The 14,903-nt window shown below is 36.7% G+C and overlaps 3 protein-coding genes across 8 annotated transcripts in view; 1 reads left to right on the top strand and 2 right to left on the bottom strand.

The window, feature by feature from the left end:
* Positions 1–1,709: 1,709 nt before the first annotated feature.
* On the bottom strand, positions 1,710–3,809 carry LOC131672041 (non-structural maintenance of chromosomes element 3 homolog). 4 transcript variants are annotated; one of them, XM_058948970.1, is made up of 6 exons: positions 3,741–3,809; positions 2,882–3,439; positions 2,556–2,790; positions 2,379–2,473; positions 2,198–2,311; positions 1,710–2,111 (listed from the first exon to the last, which is right to left on the bottom strand). In XM_058948970.1, the coding sequence occupies exons 2-6, from the start codon at positions 3,377–3,379 to the stop codon at positions 1,998–2,000; spliced, it is 1,056 nt and encodes a 351-aa protein (XP_058804953.1). In that variant the 5' UTR covers positions 3,380–3,439; positions 3,741–3,809; the 3' UTR covers positions 1,710–1,997. The 4 variants fall into 4 exon arrangements, with proteins under 4 accessions (XP_058804953.1, XP_058804951.1, XP_058804952.1 ...); XM_058948968.1 differs by lacking the exon at positions 3,741–3,809 and adding an exon at positions 3,552–3,726; XM_058948969.1 differs by lacking the exon at positions 3,741–3,809 and adding an exon at positions 3,595–3,722.
* Positions 3,810–5,618: 1,809 nt separating this feature from the next.
* On the top strand, positions 5,619–9,386 carry LOC131672045 (UBX domain-containing protein 6). 2 transcript variants are annotated; one of them, XM_058948975.1, is made up of 7 exons: positions 5,619–5,732; positions 6,037–6,190; positions 6,269–6,470; positions 6,568–6,711; positions 6,789–7,200; positions 7,278–7,573; positions 7,669–9,386. In XM_058948975.1, the coding sequence occupies exons 3-7, from the start codon at positions 6,394–6,396 to the stop codon at positions 8,054–8,056; spliced, it is 1,317 nt and encodes a 438-aa protein (XP_058804958.1). In that variant the 5' UTR covers positions 5,619–5,732; positions 6,037–6,190; positions 6,269–6,393; the 3' UTR covers positions 8,057–9,386. The 2 variants fall into 2 exon arrangements, with proteins under 2 accessions (XP_058804958.1, XP_058804959.1); XM_058948976.1 differs by having other exon boundaries at positions 5,632–5,728.
* Positions 9,387–9,572: 186 nt separating this feature from the next.
* The window catches only part of LOC131672046 (low density lipoprotein receptor adapter protein 1-like), a 39,190-nt gene continuing 33,859 nt past the window's right edge, over positions 9,573–14,903 (bottom strand). The window contains exons 4-7 of one of the 2 annotated variants that reach the window (XM_058948977.1): positions 14,234–14,475; positions 13,217–13,341; positions 12,854–12,940; positions 9,573–11,354 (exon numbers count right to left, since the gene is read on the bottom strand). In XM_058948977.1, the coding sequence (XP_058804960.1) occupies positions 11,181–11,354; positions 12,854–12,940; positions 13,217–13,341; positions 14,234–14,475 (628 nt within the window). In that variant the 3' untranslated portion in view covers positions 9,573–11,180. The remainder of the gene's footprint in view (positions 11,355–12,853; positions 12,941–13,216; positions 13,342–14,233; positions 14,476–14,903) is intronic. The other variant, XM_058948978.1, reaches the window with a different exon arrangement.

Here is a 14,903-nt window from a genome sequence, read left to right on the forward strand (position 1 = left end):
TGACAGACTTCCCATGCTTTGCTTTTTTTACTTTGCAAGAGCGCGGCTCGCCCCGCTGAATTCCGCGATTTGACGACTTTGACCTCGTTGCTGCAAGCTGCCGGCGCCGCCGTCGATGTCGCCAGCGGCCACCGCTATGTTTACGCTGCTAGCTACACCTGTAATCCAATCTCGCGCTCCACCCAGGCCCTTTGCAGGGCTTCTCTACGCGGCTAAACAGATGCCCAGCCGCAACGCCTCTGCACACTTGGACTCTTGTTTGTTTTTCCACTTGTCCTCGCAGGTGTCGTGTACTTCGCTGCGATTGCTGCTTCCCCTGCTCGATTTCTCTGGTGCGAAGGGTTGCGCTCGACGTTCGCGTTCGTTTCCTTTTCCATCGTCTTTGCGGCTTCGTGCTTTTTTTTAGTGTACGTAGATAAATATTCGATATTCGACGTACCTTGGAAAATTGTTTTGCGTGCGTAGTTCACGTTAAAGGATTTTTATAAATGACGCACACTCACGCATTAATCACGAATTTGATAAATGGAACGTAAAAGATGAAAACCAATCCTCGACAGTCCTGTTAATACCGATCGTACCGAAATTAAATAGCGCGACAATGGTCATCTTTTAATACTCTTTACTAACATTTTGACATGTAGCTGATTTCATTCTGGAACGTGGACTTTATTTTTCCGACCTTTCGTAGGGTTTATATTTTGATAGATAAATTCATCTTGATAGTGCGTCGCGATTTATCAAACAATTTTCGGTCACGTACAACACGCAATCTTTCATTTGCTCTCTCTCTCTCTCTCTTTCTCTCTCTCTCTCTCTCTCTCTCTCTCTCTCTCTCTCTCTCTCTCTCTCTCTCTCTCTCTCTCTCTCTCTCTCTCTGAGTAAACTACCTAGTCACATCGACAAACATGGTGCTGTAGACTTTTTCATTCGTATCGGAAAAATTGACTTTGGTAAACTTTGTGTCTACGTGCCTCTGGTTAAAGGGTATTTCTCCTTTAAATCAATTTCTGGATAGTTCGATTGTAAATGGAAAATCAATACAAAACAAGACTCGAGTATTTTTTTATCAACATATTGAATAGGAGTTCGCGGTATTAATATTTGGGCCGACGGTCAATAAAAAATTCATACAATTAATTAGATTGCATTTGGAAGCATATGTATTGAGAATCAATTGTATTAATCTCAAGTTTATTATTCAAGCAACTTTACCGTTTATTTTTCAGACAAAGCACCAGAAATCGACTCTGAATATGCACCTTTTATAATAAAACCAATTTTGTATTAAAAATAAAGCTACTGCGTGTCCAACATTCTCTTCTACCTGCATCATTATCGATTTAGAGAAAACGAATTAACTACAGAATTTTAAAGCTAGATGTTTGTTTCAAAAGAAATCTTCGCAATTATACGCATTTTTTTTCCGTATTATTGAGAATAAGGTAGCCTATTACTAATTATTAAAACACTAAAACATTAGACTAAGCGAGATAATTTAGTTAATTTGACCAACGTTACTTGATACATAAAATATGTTTATATCATAAATAATCATTATACAAACTAGGTTTAATAAAAAATTAAAATTATAAAAGTATCAAACGTTTTTTATTCTAAATCTGATAGTCATAAATATTAGAAATTACAAGTTTTTCATAAATATTTTAATCAAAATTACGTATAATAAACGCTTTAATTGTAAATAAACTCGTATTTTTAAAGCTCTTTATATATTTATCTATAAAATTCTATTGTTCTATTTTATACAATATTATATTATTCAACGGAATTATAATTTATTCTATATTAATTATAAAGTGTGAAACGAAATAACCTTCATACAATCACATAATGGGAATCATGTATAAGAGAAATCTTATAATTAAATATTGTTATTAGAGCAATCTTTGAAAAATTTTCGGTTTTGAGCATTATAAAAATACGATTATTGATATAGTAATTTTGTTTAAAATGCATTGATTCAATATCTAAGACTAATGTTTAGCACCATTGACCTGACCATTTAGTCTTTGATTCTGTTCCTGCTCCTTAGCTAACAAACGTTCATATTCTTGGGGCCAAGTTTTAATATCTCTGCCACCATATATCTGCAAGAAAATTAATTTAGGTATAACAAAACAAGAATATTTTATTTGAAAATTTCACATATTTCATTATACTTTTATAGACTTACTTCACTAACAAAGTTCATAACAGTTCTTGGTTTTAATTCTTTCAAGGCACGAATACCCCAAGAAAATTCATCTTCCTTTTCATTGTAATTTATGTACTTCTCTTTAGTATAAATCTAAAAAATAATTAGATGAATCAAATGCCAATTCAAAAGAATATTTTTAAATAATTTAAAATCATACTTTCTTTATAACATCCATAGCATCCCCAAATTGTTCATGCCTCGTATGACTATCTGTTAGAATCTCTAGTTTTTTCAGAAATGTTCTAAGAGATTCTGCTCAAAAAATATAATTATTATACGATTTCAATATTATCATTTTAAATGTACTAGACATGTACTTGCTTAAAATGCTCACCTTCTGTACATTTATCTCCACTCATAAAAATGTGTGTTAGACACAAAAATAATAACACATAATGAATAATAGTCTCTTCGTCCCCATCATCACATAAGTTTTTAATTACTTTATCTTCACAGCTTACTTTATTTACTAAAATATATTTTAAATTTGTAGATTTAGCTTGTTTGACTTGATTCCCAATCCCATTCTTATTTTCTTCTATTAATTCTTCCAACTGATATCCAAATACCTATATTAAAATAATGATAAATAATTCTAATTAGATTCGATAACAGAAGAGGACATTAAAAACTTTTCAATGAACAGTAATAGTTTCTTACATCTTCTAATGCATCTTGAGCTGACTTGAAAATGTCTTTAAATTTTTTGTTATAACAATTTACAGCTTTGCTAATATTTGATCTTTCAATGGGATTATTTGAATGATCAGCAGCCAGGATATATTTCACTACATTAGCCACATGATGATTATATTCTTGTTCAGTTAAGCTTGTATCTAGCATTGTCTGAGATGCTTCACCATACAAAGTTTCATGAGCTCCACTCGTACTTGCTTGTGATAAAGACTTATAAGCCTTTTGAGATTGAAATGTATTTCCCTTTTTTTTCCTTTCCTGAGAAGCTTGGGAGGTTGAAGGCTGCGGCTCTTCATCACTCGTGGATTCTTCCTGCCTATCATTTAATGTATCTTTACCTTTTTGTCTTTTTCTTAAACTACTCATTCTTTGAGTTGCTAAGGATTTCTCTTTTCTGTTTGAATCCTGTTTAGGCTTATTTCTATTGCTTTGAATATTTTTGGAAATATTCATATGCCTCATAGTCAATACATTTTCAGAATCGCTATCTATTTCTTCTTCTTCATCATTGTTTAGATTTGACTGAAATTTTCGAGATTTAAAATAACGAGGCATTTTGTAATTTTCAGATTATATATTCTATAAATTTTTAAAACACATAAAAAAAGTTGTAATTAACGTATTTTATAAATACATATATAACCCTGTATTTGTGTATACACATGTAAGCTACACACTTTTCAATATATCCTGCCAAAAGTCATTTAACACTAAAACTTTTATAATTTCTATACGGTACAAGTACGACGCATATTTAATTTTAAATTCAACGTCTTTTTATGCGTTCATCAACTTTCGACTGTTTGACTTTGCAAGTACTTACGAGAATGAGTTAGTGAGTACTCTCCATAGTGTATTTTACGAGGATCGTTCATTACGTCCGTAACTTCTCGGAAGATGGTGGTGTTATCGTAACGTATTTTACACTGTAAAAGTCTCACCTAATATAAGAAGAGTATAAGTATACAACGATTTTTACAGTCATTTGAATTTAATTTTTTTTTGTGTAAACAAAATTACGGAAAAAAAACGTGTGCTTATTAAATTATTATTATCAATCAAAGAAACTGAAGAACAATTCAGGAAATATTATGGAGACTCTACTCCATCGCATGGCATGGTTCAAAAGTGGTTGAACTGAATTTTGTTGTGGTCATAAGAGCACAAGTGATGCTGAGCTTCCTGGCCGTCCAAAAACGGTGACTCCTCAAGACATAATCGATAAAATTCATGATATTGTACTCGCCAATGGTCGACTGAAAGTGCCTGAGATTAGTGAGACTGTTAACATTTCAGTATGATGCACATGGAACATTTTACATAAATATTTGGGCATGAGAAAGTTGTCTGCAAAATGGGTACCGCGCTTGCTCACAGATAACAATCGACTATTTTTTGTATCTTGACATAAAAATTTGGCTTGCGGGTAAAAGATTTTCATCCAATGAAGAGGTAATTGCTGCGACAAATGAGCATTTTGAGGAGTTTGATAAGAATTACTTTTCAGAGGGCATAAAAAAAGCTGTAGCGCCACTATAATAAATGCATAGAGTTAAAAGGGTACTATGGGTATAAAAATAAATTGAAACTATTTCAATAAATAGTGTTTTCTTGTTTAAAGTTACGGATTTATTGAACGATCGTATAAAGGTGTATAGCGCTCTCCTGATCCTGATGTATATACTTTAATTGTAATATAGTTTTTTATTCTGACGATTGTTGGTGCTGGTGCTGAAAGAAGGGACAAAGCAGTTAAATAAAAAATTCTTAAATATAATTATAATCGAAAATACTATTTTAATGCAAAAATTAATGCTTATAACATTAAAAATACTAATACCGAAACGAAACTAATAAAAAAATATCACATTCATAAAATTATGTACAACAGTTTTAATGCAAACTGCGGTTTACTAAATGAACTGGCAATGTAACTTGTAATTAGTATACGTACACAATGACAAAAAACATGATCATAATATTTATAATTAAAACAATTAATTTTTAGTCTCGCTCGACATAAATGTCTACGAAAAGAAATTGTATTTTTGGTACTGCGAGTCATTGAAAACAACACCGAAAAATCTTGTTTTTAAACCTCACAGGCCCGCGAACTTAAACAAATCGAGTCGCGAAAAATTGTCATTGTGTTCTTTTGATGATGAATGGTTCGGCATACCGAGAATACAATTTTTAACATAAAAAATGTGATTATTTTGGCCCTCTGAAAGTATTTGAAAATAGATATGTTTCGTAGAGTGAGGAGAAATGTTTTCGCTATTCCGAACCCTGAAATAATTTTTATCTCTAAAGCAGTGCTAAAGTCAGATTTTATATATATAGGTGTCGAATAAAAAAATTGCGGTCTGTAACGTAATGTCAAAAAAACGAATAAAAAATAATTTTTAATTCTACATTATCTTTCATTTAATTCAAAAAATAAGAATTTTCAAACAATCTTATTTACGAAATTATCGTGTTAATTATTATATTTATTAATGAATGAAAATGAACGTAAAGCTACGGTTACCATTTAATATATACATGATCATTTAACAAATGGAATTTCTAATCCCGTTGTAAATGTGATTGTTACTATTTCTTGGACTTTGATTTTACAAAAAATGAATTTACTAAGATGCGATTGGTCCTTTACGGACGCCATATTGACGACTAAGGAAGCGGACGAAACTTTAAGTGGATGTGACGACGTAATATCTGGTAAATGCGTACTGTTGAGTGCGTGTTCAGAGTATTCAGACAATGACTTGTTATGAAAAAAAATGAGCTTATCCAGTAATTCCGTAATGAGTAAGTAAGTAAATGTGTGCACGAATGTATTGGATCAATTTATATATGTGTATTGTAACGGACGGTACAACATTAAAAGCGCGATATACGCTAAGAATAAGAAGTGACTCGATGTGATGAACAGCGTGCTGGAAAGTTTGTGTGCTTGGATCGACTTATTCGTCGAAGCATTCAACAACCTCGCCTGCAACGTAGCTGATTTCATTTACACGAGTTTCACAGAAAATCCCAACGATAGTGATAGCAACAGCGACATCGCTGAGAATACTCCTGTGACTTCAAACAAAATTCTCCCGAATATTCCCCAGATTCTTCAGGACGCTGCCTCTCTCTTCGAAGCTGACGACTTTCAAATTTTGCTTTTAAAAATTTTTGTGACTATTCTTATTGGTAATATTTGTCTCATTTACATTGCCTGGCACATTTACGGAGAGAGAATATCCGATCGATTTATGAACTCAAGTAAGTAGCTATATGCTTTAAATCAGTGTAATGAATATTGTAGAAATACAGCCGTTATAATGTACTCCTGTTTTGTAGACATCTCACCAGAGGAACTTAAAAAACAAGTTTCTGAGCTTAATTTGCCAACAGAACATTCACAGCGTTACGCATAGAAATTAGTTATTTTACAAAATATTATTAGTTGTTTTTAGAGGAGTACTATGGCAGATAAAATAAAGTCATTTTTCCAAAGAAAAATCAAAGATAAGAAATTTAGCAATGCGGGAACTGGGCATAGGTAGGTAACAAAATATAGATTGTATCATTGTGTGAAACAAAATTTACTGAATTAATTTACTGAATCAAAACTTTTAATGGATTTTCACTATTATTAGGTTAAGTGAATCAACTTCCAAAGCTAGTACAGCTAAATCTACAAAAGTACCAAAGAGACATGAGCCAACTAATGACGCTATGGTGGCTGGGCAGGCTGCTTTGGCTAGAATAGAAAAAATGCAAAGTGCACCCAAGTTTAATCCGTATGTTTCATGACAAATTACAATCAAAATTCATCTTTTTTATAAGAAGGAATTTTATATGAATTTATTTATTTTAGGTCTTACACGGCTATACAAGCTCGCATAAAAAAAGAGTTAGAGCAAGAAAGATTAACTCTTGCTAAACAGCAAGCAGATGGAGGTGGTACATCTTTAAAAAAGTCAGATAACATTCCAGATCCACAACCTCACATGTTGGCAGTGAATGGTGTATATTATAGATGTCCCATGATCTCAGAAGAAGTTTTAGATAAAGAAACTTGGTATGAAAGACTTCAAGAATTTTTGGATATTGAGTTACCAGATGAAGAAGGTGGTCTATCGGCTTGCTTAATTATTCATAGTTGTAATGATGATGTAAACAGAATAAAAGCTTGTGTAGATACTCTTTGTAAATATTTGGACAATATTCGCAATGATCCTAGTGAAATGAAGTATTGGAAAATCAGGATGTCCAATAAAGTTTTCAAAGTAATGAAAAATAATAACTAAATTTTATTCTATAAATATAGTATTTACATGGAATTACAAATGAATATTTATTGCAGGAAAAAGTAAAGCTTATGAGGGGATCTATGGAATTATTGAAAGCAGCAGGGTTTGTTCAAGAGAAACACATGCATCAAGACCAAGAAGAGGATTTCCTTGTTTGGAGTCCTGAAAGATCAACTATCGATCATATAACAACTTTAATTGATGCTTTAACTTCTGCCGATTCCGTGCAACTTCAACTCGATAGAAACGTACAAGTTTTGCTTCCAAGCCAAGCAGCAGAGAAAAATGAACTACCAAAAGAGTTTTACGTGTTATCGACTGAGGATATTAAACGTGAACAGACTGAAAGGTAAGTTTCTATCAGTTTCACACTTATTTATGAGAAAAAGTTAAGTAATGAACGCTCAATACAAACTTCAATTTTTCTATACTTTTTTTATATAGATCAAGGGCTGTTGAACGTGATCAAATGCTGATGACTAAAGCAATGAGAGAAAAGTTCATGAAACAAAAGGAAAGAAAATATCGATATACACTGATAAGGATAAGATTTCCTGATAATATAATACTGCAAGGTACGTTTGCGGTATTAGAAACTTTCCAGGCAGTGATTGATTTCGTAAAAGAACATTTGTACATGGATGAATTTCCCTTCTATTTCATCACCGCTACGAGAGAAAAGTTAACGGAAACGGATTTTGAGAAATCTTTAGAGGCTCTAAACTTAGTTCCTGCAGTTGTTCTTTCATTCTTTTGGGACAGCGATCCGAATTTCGAAACTCCGTCTCAAAGCTTGAAAGATGATACGCTTAGTTTGCTTCAGTCTATGTAAATATATACAGTAGCAAGCGATTTTTTACACACACACACACACATTGTATACATCATGAGCTATTTACAGCTCGACCTTTTAAGTCACGTAACAGTTCGTTTATAATAATGATGAATCAACCAAACATAAAAGTTAATTACGTTATTTATATTGAAAGAAAGTTATTGAAATGGGATCAGGAATATTCTGGATGAAATAACGTACATCGATTTTACAAACTGAGATATGTATGCTTGTATTTAAAATTCTATCAATGTTTATCGCGCTAACATTCACCGTTATACTCGTGCTAGTTAGACGTAACAAATGTAATAAGTGCATTCAAAATTTTTGATAACAGTACCGATGAGTATCGTTTGTAATCTCAGACCCAATAGAAAGTTCATTTTCGACATGAATATAGTAATAAAGCTTACTTTATATAAATAAAAACATATACAATAAAAAATACGTAACATCGCAAAATAATTAACAAAGATTTATATCTTATTTTATAAAAATCTTATAAATATACATAACAATTTACAATATAAAGTAACGAGCGCTTATACATGTAAATATTTAAACTAGCACGCATAGAATGGACAGTATACTTAATAAATTTTCAGTTTTTAGCGTTTCAAAATTTTTTTGATAAAACTGAAAACTCATTCTATATAATTCGCTTGTATACTTTTATTATAACAATATTTTCACCTATGATAGTAGGATAAAATTATTGAATAATTCTCTTACTAGTACCACCTCTAATGTTTACGTTCACCTCTTTCGATATTCTTGGAAAGGTTTTTAATGTAGAAAGCTCGTACAAAAGAATTGATTAACTATATCATTTCGCTAAAACGGTATAAACTCTTATACGGCATTATGAATTGTTTGATAATTTACACCCTATTTACTCTATTCTTTTCGTTTTTGTGGCAAAAAAGTTCAGATTCTGTTCTTGATATTTCAAGACATTTTTAATATTCTGTCCTCAATTGCATTGAAATGTCATTTTTTAAATATCGATACTTTAAAAAAGAAATCAAACTAGGATTATTCTAGATATAAAAGAACGTTGGTACTGAAAGTTTACAATTGTCAGTAGAAAAATTGGTTACTTTGATATCTCAACTACTTTACATTACGTTATTCGATACAAACTTGTGAGAAAAATACATAACGCTACAATGAAAATGTTGATGAATTTAAAATTAAGTGAAAATTTTAGCAGAATATATTAAATGTATATTTGAATTTATTTTACGATTGTAGACAAATTAAATTGTATTTGTTACTTATGTGTATCGATTCATAATCTTTATGGAATATAAAAGTTTATTTTTTACATGATCCTGTTAGTTTATTTATAATTCAATCTGACCAAAAGTGCTTAACAAATAAATATATTTAATGTATACGTAATAGATTACGAAAAATGATAAAGTAGAACTTTATAGTTATATCCGAACATTCAAGTAGTGAAATAAGGATGAAGGAACTTAGCGGGCAATCGATGAAAGTCAACCCGGAAAAATTATAGAAAAACTGCGGGTGATTGGCAAGAATAACAAAATTCATTAATATTTCCGCGCAATGAAGATTTCATTAATAAAAAAATTTTTAAAGTTGAACACTCCCAAATCAATAGAAATTCAACCTGCGTAGCGTTTTCATTCGATTTTTATAAAAATGAATGTGCAATTTTTCTATCCAATCAAAATATCATTATAACTATTCATTACAAAAAAATAAATATTTCTCATTACAGCGATTATATGCATCTGAAAGGTTAGTAGAAAACGTAAACTCAAGAAGTACTACGCTCTCAAAAGGGTTGTATTCATAAACATGGGTTATTTTCTAAATATCCAGCAATATCAACTACTTTAACATGCATAGACAATAACTTCTCAAGAATGCCAGTGTAAGAGCTGTATTGATAATGATGGGTTATTTTTTCATTAATCAATAATTTTAAGTACTCTGGGGCTGGTTATCTGGGTCAACAAAATCCGCTTCTACCAAATAGTTAACATTATTATTAACATTATTGGTTATTCCAAAAAATAACTCGTTTATATTAATAAAGTTTTTATTATGAGGGCGCAAGAGGGTTTTGCCCTACGAAAGTGTAGATCTATATTACCGACTGATCTTTTTCACGTACGTAATTGTTGTAATGAGAAATAATATTTATTTCTTGAATGGCTATAATATTTTGATTGGATAGAAAAATTGCGCGTCATTTCATTCGTTTCTATAAATAGCGTATTAAAACGCTACGCATATTCAATTTCTACTGATCTGCGAGTGACTTTTGAGAATTTTGTTATTAACAAAACTATATTGCACGGAATTGTTAATGATTTTCGTCCATTTCTCGCTGAGTTCCTTCAGCAAGTTGAGTATACACATATTTTGTACAACAACTTTGTTTACGACGATTTGGCACGTGTATTATTTAATACTCAGTGGATTTTGACGAAGAAAAAGGACATTGAAATAGAAATTATTAAAGAAGTATAATATTGATTGATAAATCTCGATTGACGAAATTGAAACGAATTCGACGAATGTTTTGGACGGGCAGTTGTATAGATTTACGAATAATGTTAATGCCGACGCACAGCATGTATATCATTCACCATGTAAACGTGAGTTGAAGAAACGAGACTTAGTATAACGAACATTTACTAGTTGACACTTTGGCTTTCGACCGGTAATTGAGACTATTCAGACTTATCTATCAATTGCTGTTATCTACGAATTTATTGCCTAAAAATAATTAGCCCAAGTTATCAGACAGACTGATGAGTTTAGTATCGTTTGAGATATTCGCCATGAGACACAGGTATCCGCATTTACACGTGAATAATTGCCAGATGAAGGAAAACGTAAAATTCAATGATGAATTGGGTAAAAATTTCTTTTTGATCGTTCACACTTGCAATGGATTTCCAAGTCTGGGGCAATCTAAAATCCAACTATTGCTACACAGTCGATATCGTTACGTTACTTTCGCTGAATAGACGCAGATGAAGGAACCCCGATGCAAAAGGCGTGCGTGTAACTGTGACTAGGGTTCCCCGGTCGACAGCTGTTTCCAAAGGCCCGTAATGAGGGGCACGTCGCTGAAGTGCTACGAGGTGCAAACTAGATCGGGCGGACCTTTTGTCGGTATTTCCGCTTTCGACTCTGCTGGCATCATCGCTTGACCGCTGCTCGTACTCGATACGCTGCTCGTTGGCGACTTCATTTGCTCAAGCGCTATGCCGTCGTCGTTCGCACTGGCCGTCTCGTCCACGAACGATACCTAGAAACGAGGAGGCAAGCTCATTTCGCTTCTCTTTCATTTTTTTTTCTTTTCTTTAGACAGGCCGTTCCAATTACTATCTTTTTACAAAAGCCCAGTTCGGGTACTTCCGTGCCAAACCATTCTTTCCGTGTAAAACTTTCTATAGCAGAGGTATTTTTTGCGAATGTGAAACTATTTGTATAGCTATAAAGAAATAAACGCATGCGAGTGGGACTAATAAAAAATAAATAATAAAAATGAAAGGATTGCAGAATTTGAAATTCATTGAATATTAATAACGAAATGAAAAAGAGAAACGAAGCTCGGAAAAAGCTCCGAATTAGTCGGGGATTCAATACCGAATAGCATCAATATCAGAAAACAATATTGGCGAAGGTAACGGGTATAAGCCGAGCGCGCATGTAATTCAGCGCTGAAGCAGCCTTAAGGAGGATTAAAAACAAAGCCTTTGCTTATTAACAGCGCAGCGGATGGAGAGCGATACACGCGATACATACCGATGCACGCGCATAATGAAAGTCCAATATGCGGCTAATCCCGATCTATCTATCCCGCGACCCTCGACGCGGACGAGCGTCGCTAATTATGATCGCGTAGGCAAACATGTTGCTGGGAACTAATTTTCGTGCCTGCGGCAACTTTGCCCGTAAATTTTGGCGGCCTTTTTTTTCGACGCGGCGGACGAAACTTTTCTCCCTCTCTCTCGTCCGCGCGCGCAGCGGCAATTTTCCAACTTGGCAAGCTCTCGCGCGAGCTGAGTTATTGCTTGTTGAGCGGATCTGAAGGCTTCGCAGTGGCGCGGCGCGCTCTCTGTTTTATACCGCTTCTGCCGCGGCTCTATCGCTCTGTTTCGGTGAAACATTCTGATATAATTTACATTCATTTTTGCGCGTTTACAAAGTGAAAAGGAGCCGCGCGGCGCGGCTGCTTTGCCTTCGAGGTATACGCGTACTTAAGACTTGAATGCTCGCGCGTACGCGCGCAAAACGCAGCTTCGTCAATTCCTACTTCTGAAATTCACCCTCGAAGATCATTATATTTGCAGAGCGCTACGACTCGGAAAGTTCGGAAAATATTCATAATATCCGCGCCTTTATCTACTCAACGAAGTTGCCCATAAGCAAACTTTGTCGATTAAGAAAGTCACGGCAGTTTTCGAATCATTGTACTGCGTCCGAAAGTTGCGCCCGTTACAGAAACAACTTTGGCCGCACCTTGACGCTCTACCGAATCGACTGGCTTGCGCGTGGATTACTGTCCCGGAAATTAATATTTCGGCACGAAGTATTCGTAGTGCGCTGACCGTGAAGCGTTCGCGCTGCGGCTTTTGGGAGGCTGACCGTGGACGAGGATGACATATCTACGCGTGCACCTAATTAGATGCTCGGCCGCAGTTGCCGCCCGTACAGAGCTTTGCAAACGCACAACTGATTTCGGGGCGACAAACTCGAACGCATGCAAGGACATTCGTTCGTATATTTGAAAGGGATACGTACTCGGCAGTCAACGGGGCTAAAGTGGTTATCATCGAAATTGATGAGACTCTCGCTACCAGCGTCATCGATGTCGGAGCTCGCGTGCGTCTGCAAAATATGCACAGTTTCTTTGAATGAAGGAAATAAGACAGGAGAGCGCCATCGGCAGGCGCGCGTGCCAATGAGTTAACGTTCAGCGCGAAAAAGCCGAGACAAAGGCATTTCATTACGCAAACATCGCGCCGCTCGCGCGTGTCAGAGAGCGTCGTAATTAAAAACATGCGGGCTGCGCGGAGCCGTCCTTCATCAGCATTCGGCCCGCTTCCAGCCCAATAAATCCTGCCGCTCTGCCGCGACAATTAATCAGGCGCGCGTGCAATTTACCCAGGCCTCGGTCTTCACGGCGCTCCTCGCCTTGGCGTCCTTGGCGAGGTCGATCAGTATTAGGTTCTTCTGGCTGCCGCTGGCCTCCTCGTCCGTGTCCGAGTCGGAGTCGTCCGCCTTCTTGTCTGCGAACAGAAGCGCGAGGGGTGAGCAGGCCTCGTTGCGCGTGTTACTTTCGTCGCCACTTCGCCGAGCGCCGCGCGCGCAGTACCGACAGTCCGAGTGCGTCTTCGTTCCGAGGGACATTGCGACGCGCTCGTGTCCCGATTCCGTTTTCACGATTTAATAAAGGTACGCCTTCCGTTGCATGAAGAGGCATCTGCCCTTCCGAGTGGATTTCTTCTCGCGGAAGTAATTTTTACAAGACTACGGCATTCTTCCGTCTCGGTCCGTCTCGGTCCGTCTCGGTCCGTCTCTGGGATATTTTTAACGCTCGGTATTTCGCGACGGTATTTTTCTACTCTTGACGCGATTAATTCCGCTTCGTTAAAAGCGACTCTGGCGCGGCGAGGCGCGGCGAGACGCGGCGCTTGATATAATAAAGCTTCAAGCATTCTCCTATATCGAATAATGAAAGCGCGTGAGAAATATATGCGTTAATTAAACAAGCTTCAAATATTCGGGTTTAACAGGGCCGTCCGAACACCACCAACATTCTAACGTTACGCATTATTTAAGCAGGAAGTATTTCTGTTCAATAAACTCATGTAAATTATTAGCAATGCTCGTGTGGTGTAGCCGTTCGTTCTGCTATCAATTTCATTTGATTTTGCCCCCTCTCTCTTTCTCTCTGACGCGGTGCATTTCCCAAAATAATTCGTTGGAATCGAGTTACGCCAACTACACAGGGTTCAACCTCAGCGGTATCGAAATTCAGCGTTCGCGATTTCGCTTGAATAACGGCCAACCGCAAGCAATTAGAGCAGCGATGGCTATCGAACGAAACGGCCGGGAAAAAGCGTAGATCGCGCGAGCGAAAGCCAATGTAGAGCGTCTGGCGAGGCGGAGCGCGCGTACCCTTCTTGTCGTCGGCGAGCTTGGGACTCTTGTCGTGGGCGTGATACATTCTGGAGTCGAGCTGCGACAGTTGCCAGAGCTCGTAGGCTGCGTTGAAGGCTTGAGCCACGGTCAGGCAGACCGAGTGAGCGGCTTTGCGCTTGGCGCACTCGTAGGCGTGGCACTCCATCGTCTCGTTGAGGTTCGTCGCTATGAAAGCGAACACCTGCGGGTACGCCGCGTCTGCCGAGCAGTAGGAAATCCTGCCGAGAGAGAATAATTCTCCATTTGAACAAGGCCGGCCTGTAACTTTTGCTCCCGGACCTCAGCGCCGAGAGTTTTCTCGCATCCGTATCCGTGGATCGGCGCGCGTATCGAAGGGGATCGCCGATCTCCCGCGCGATTCGGAACTTGCCGAGCAACCGTGCCGCTCGTGTCGGATAACGCGCGCGCCGAATGTTTGCATACCGGTCGCCGCCGCGTAGCGTTTCCAGGAGGGAAACGTGCCATCCGAATGCGCGTAGCTCGCCCGGCGCACCGAGCATACCGTTTCGTTTGGAAAACCGAATTGCTGTTTTTTCCTTCGGTTTTTTCCATTTCGCTCCTTCGCGCGCCCGGTTATCAAAAGTGCACTGTTCTGTATGCGCGGCAAACAGCCGGGGATAAAAATACAAAGTTACGCCGAGCTTGG

Source organism: Phymastichus coffea, unplaced genomic scaffold (assembly GCF_024137745.1).
Source record: "Phymastichus coffea isolate CEN01 unplaced genomic scaffold, Cenicafe_Pcof_1.1 PCOF00141, whole genome shotgun sequence".
In the NCBI taxonomy this organism is placed as follows: domain Eukaryota; kingdom Metazoa; phylum Arthropoda; class Insecta; order Hymenoptera; family Eulophidae; genus Phymastichus; species Phymastichus coffea.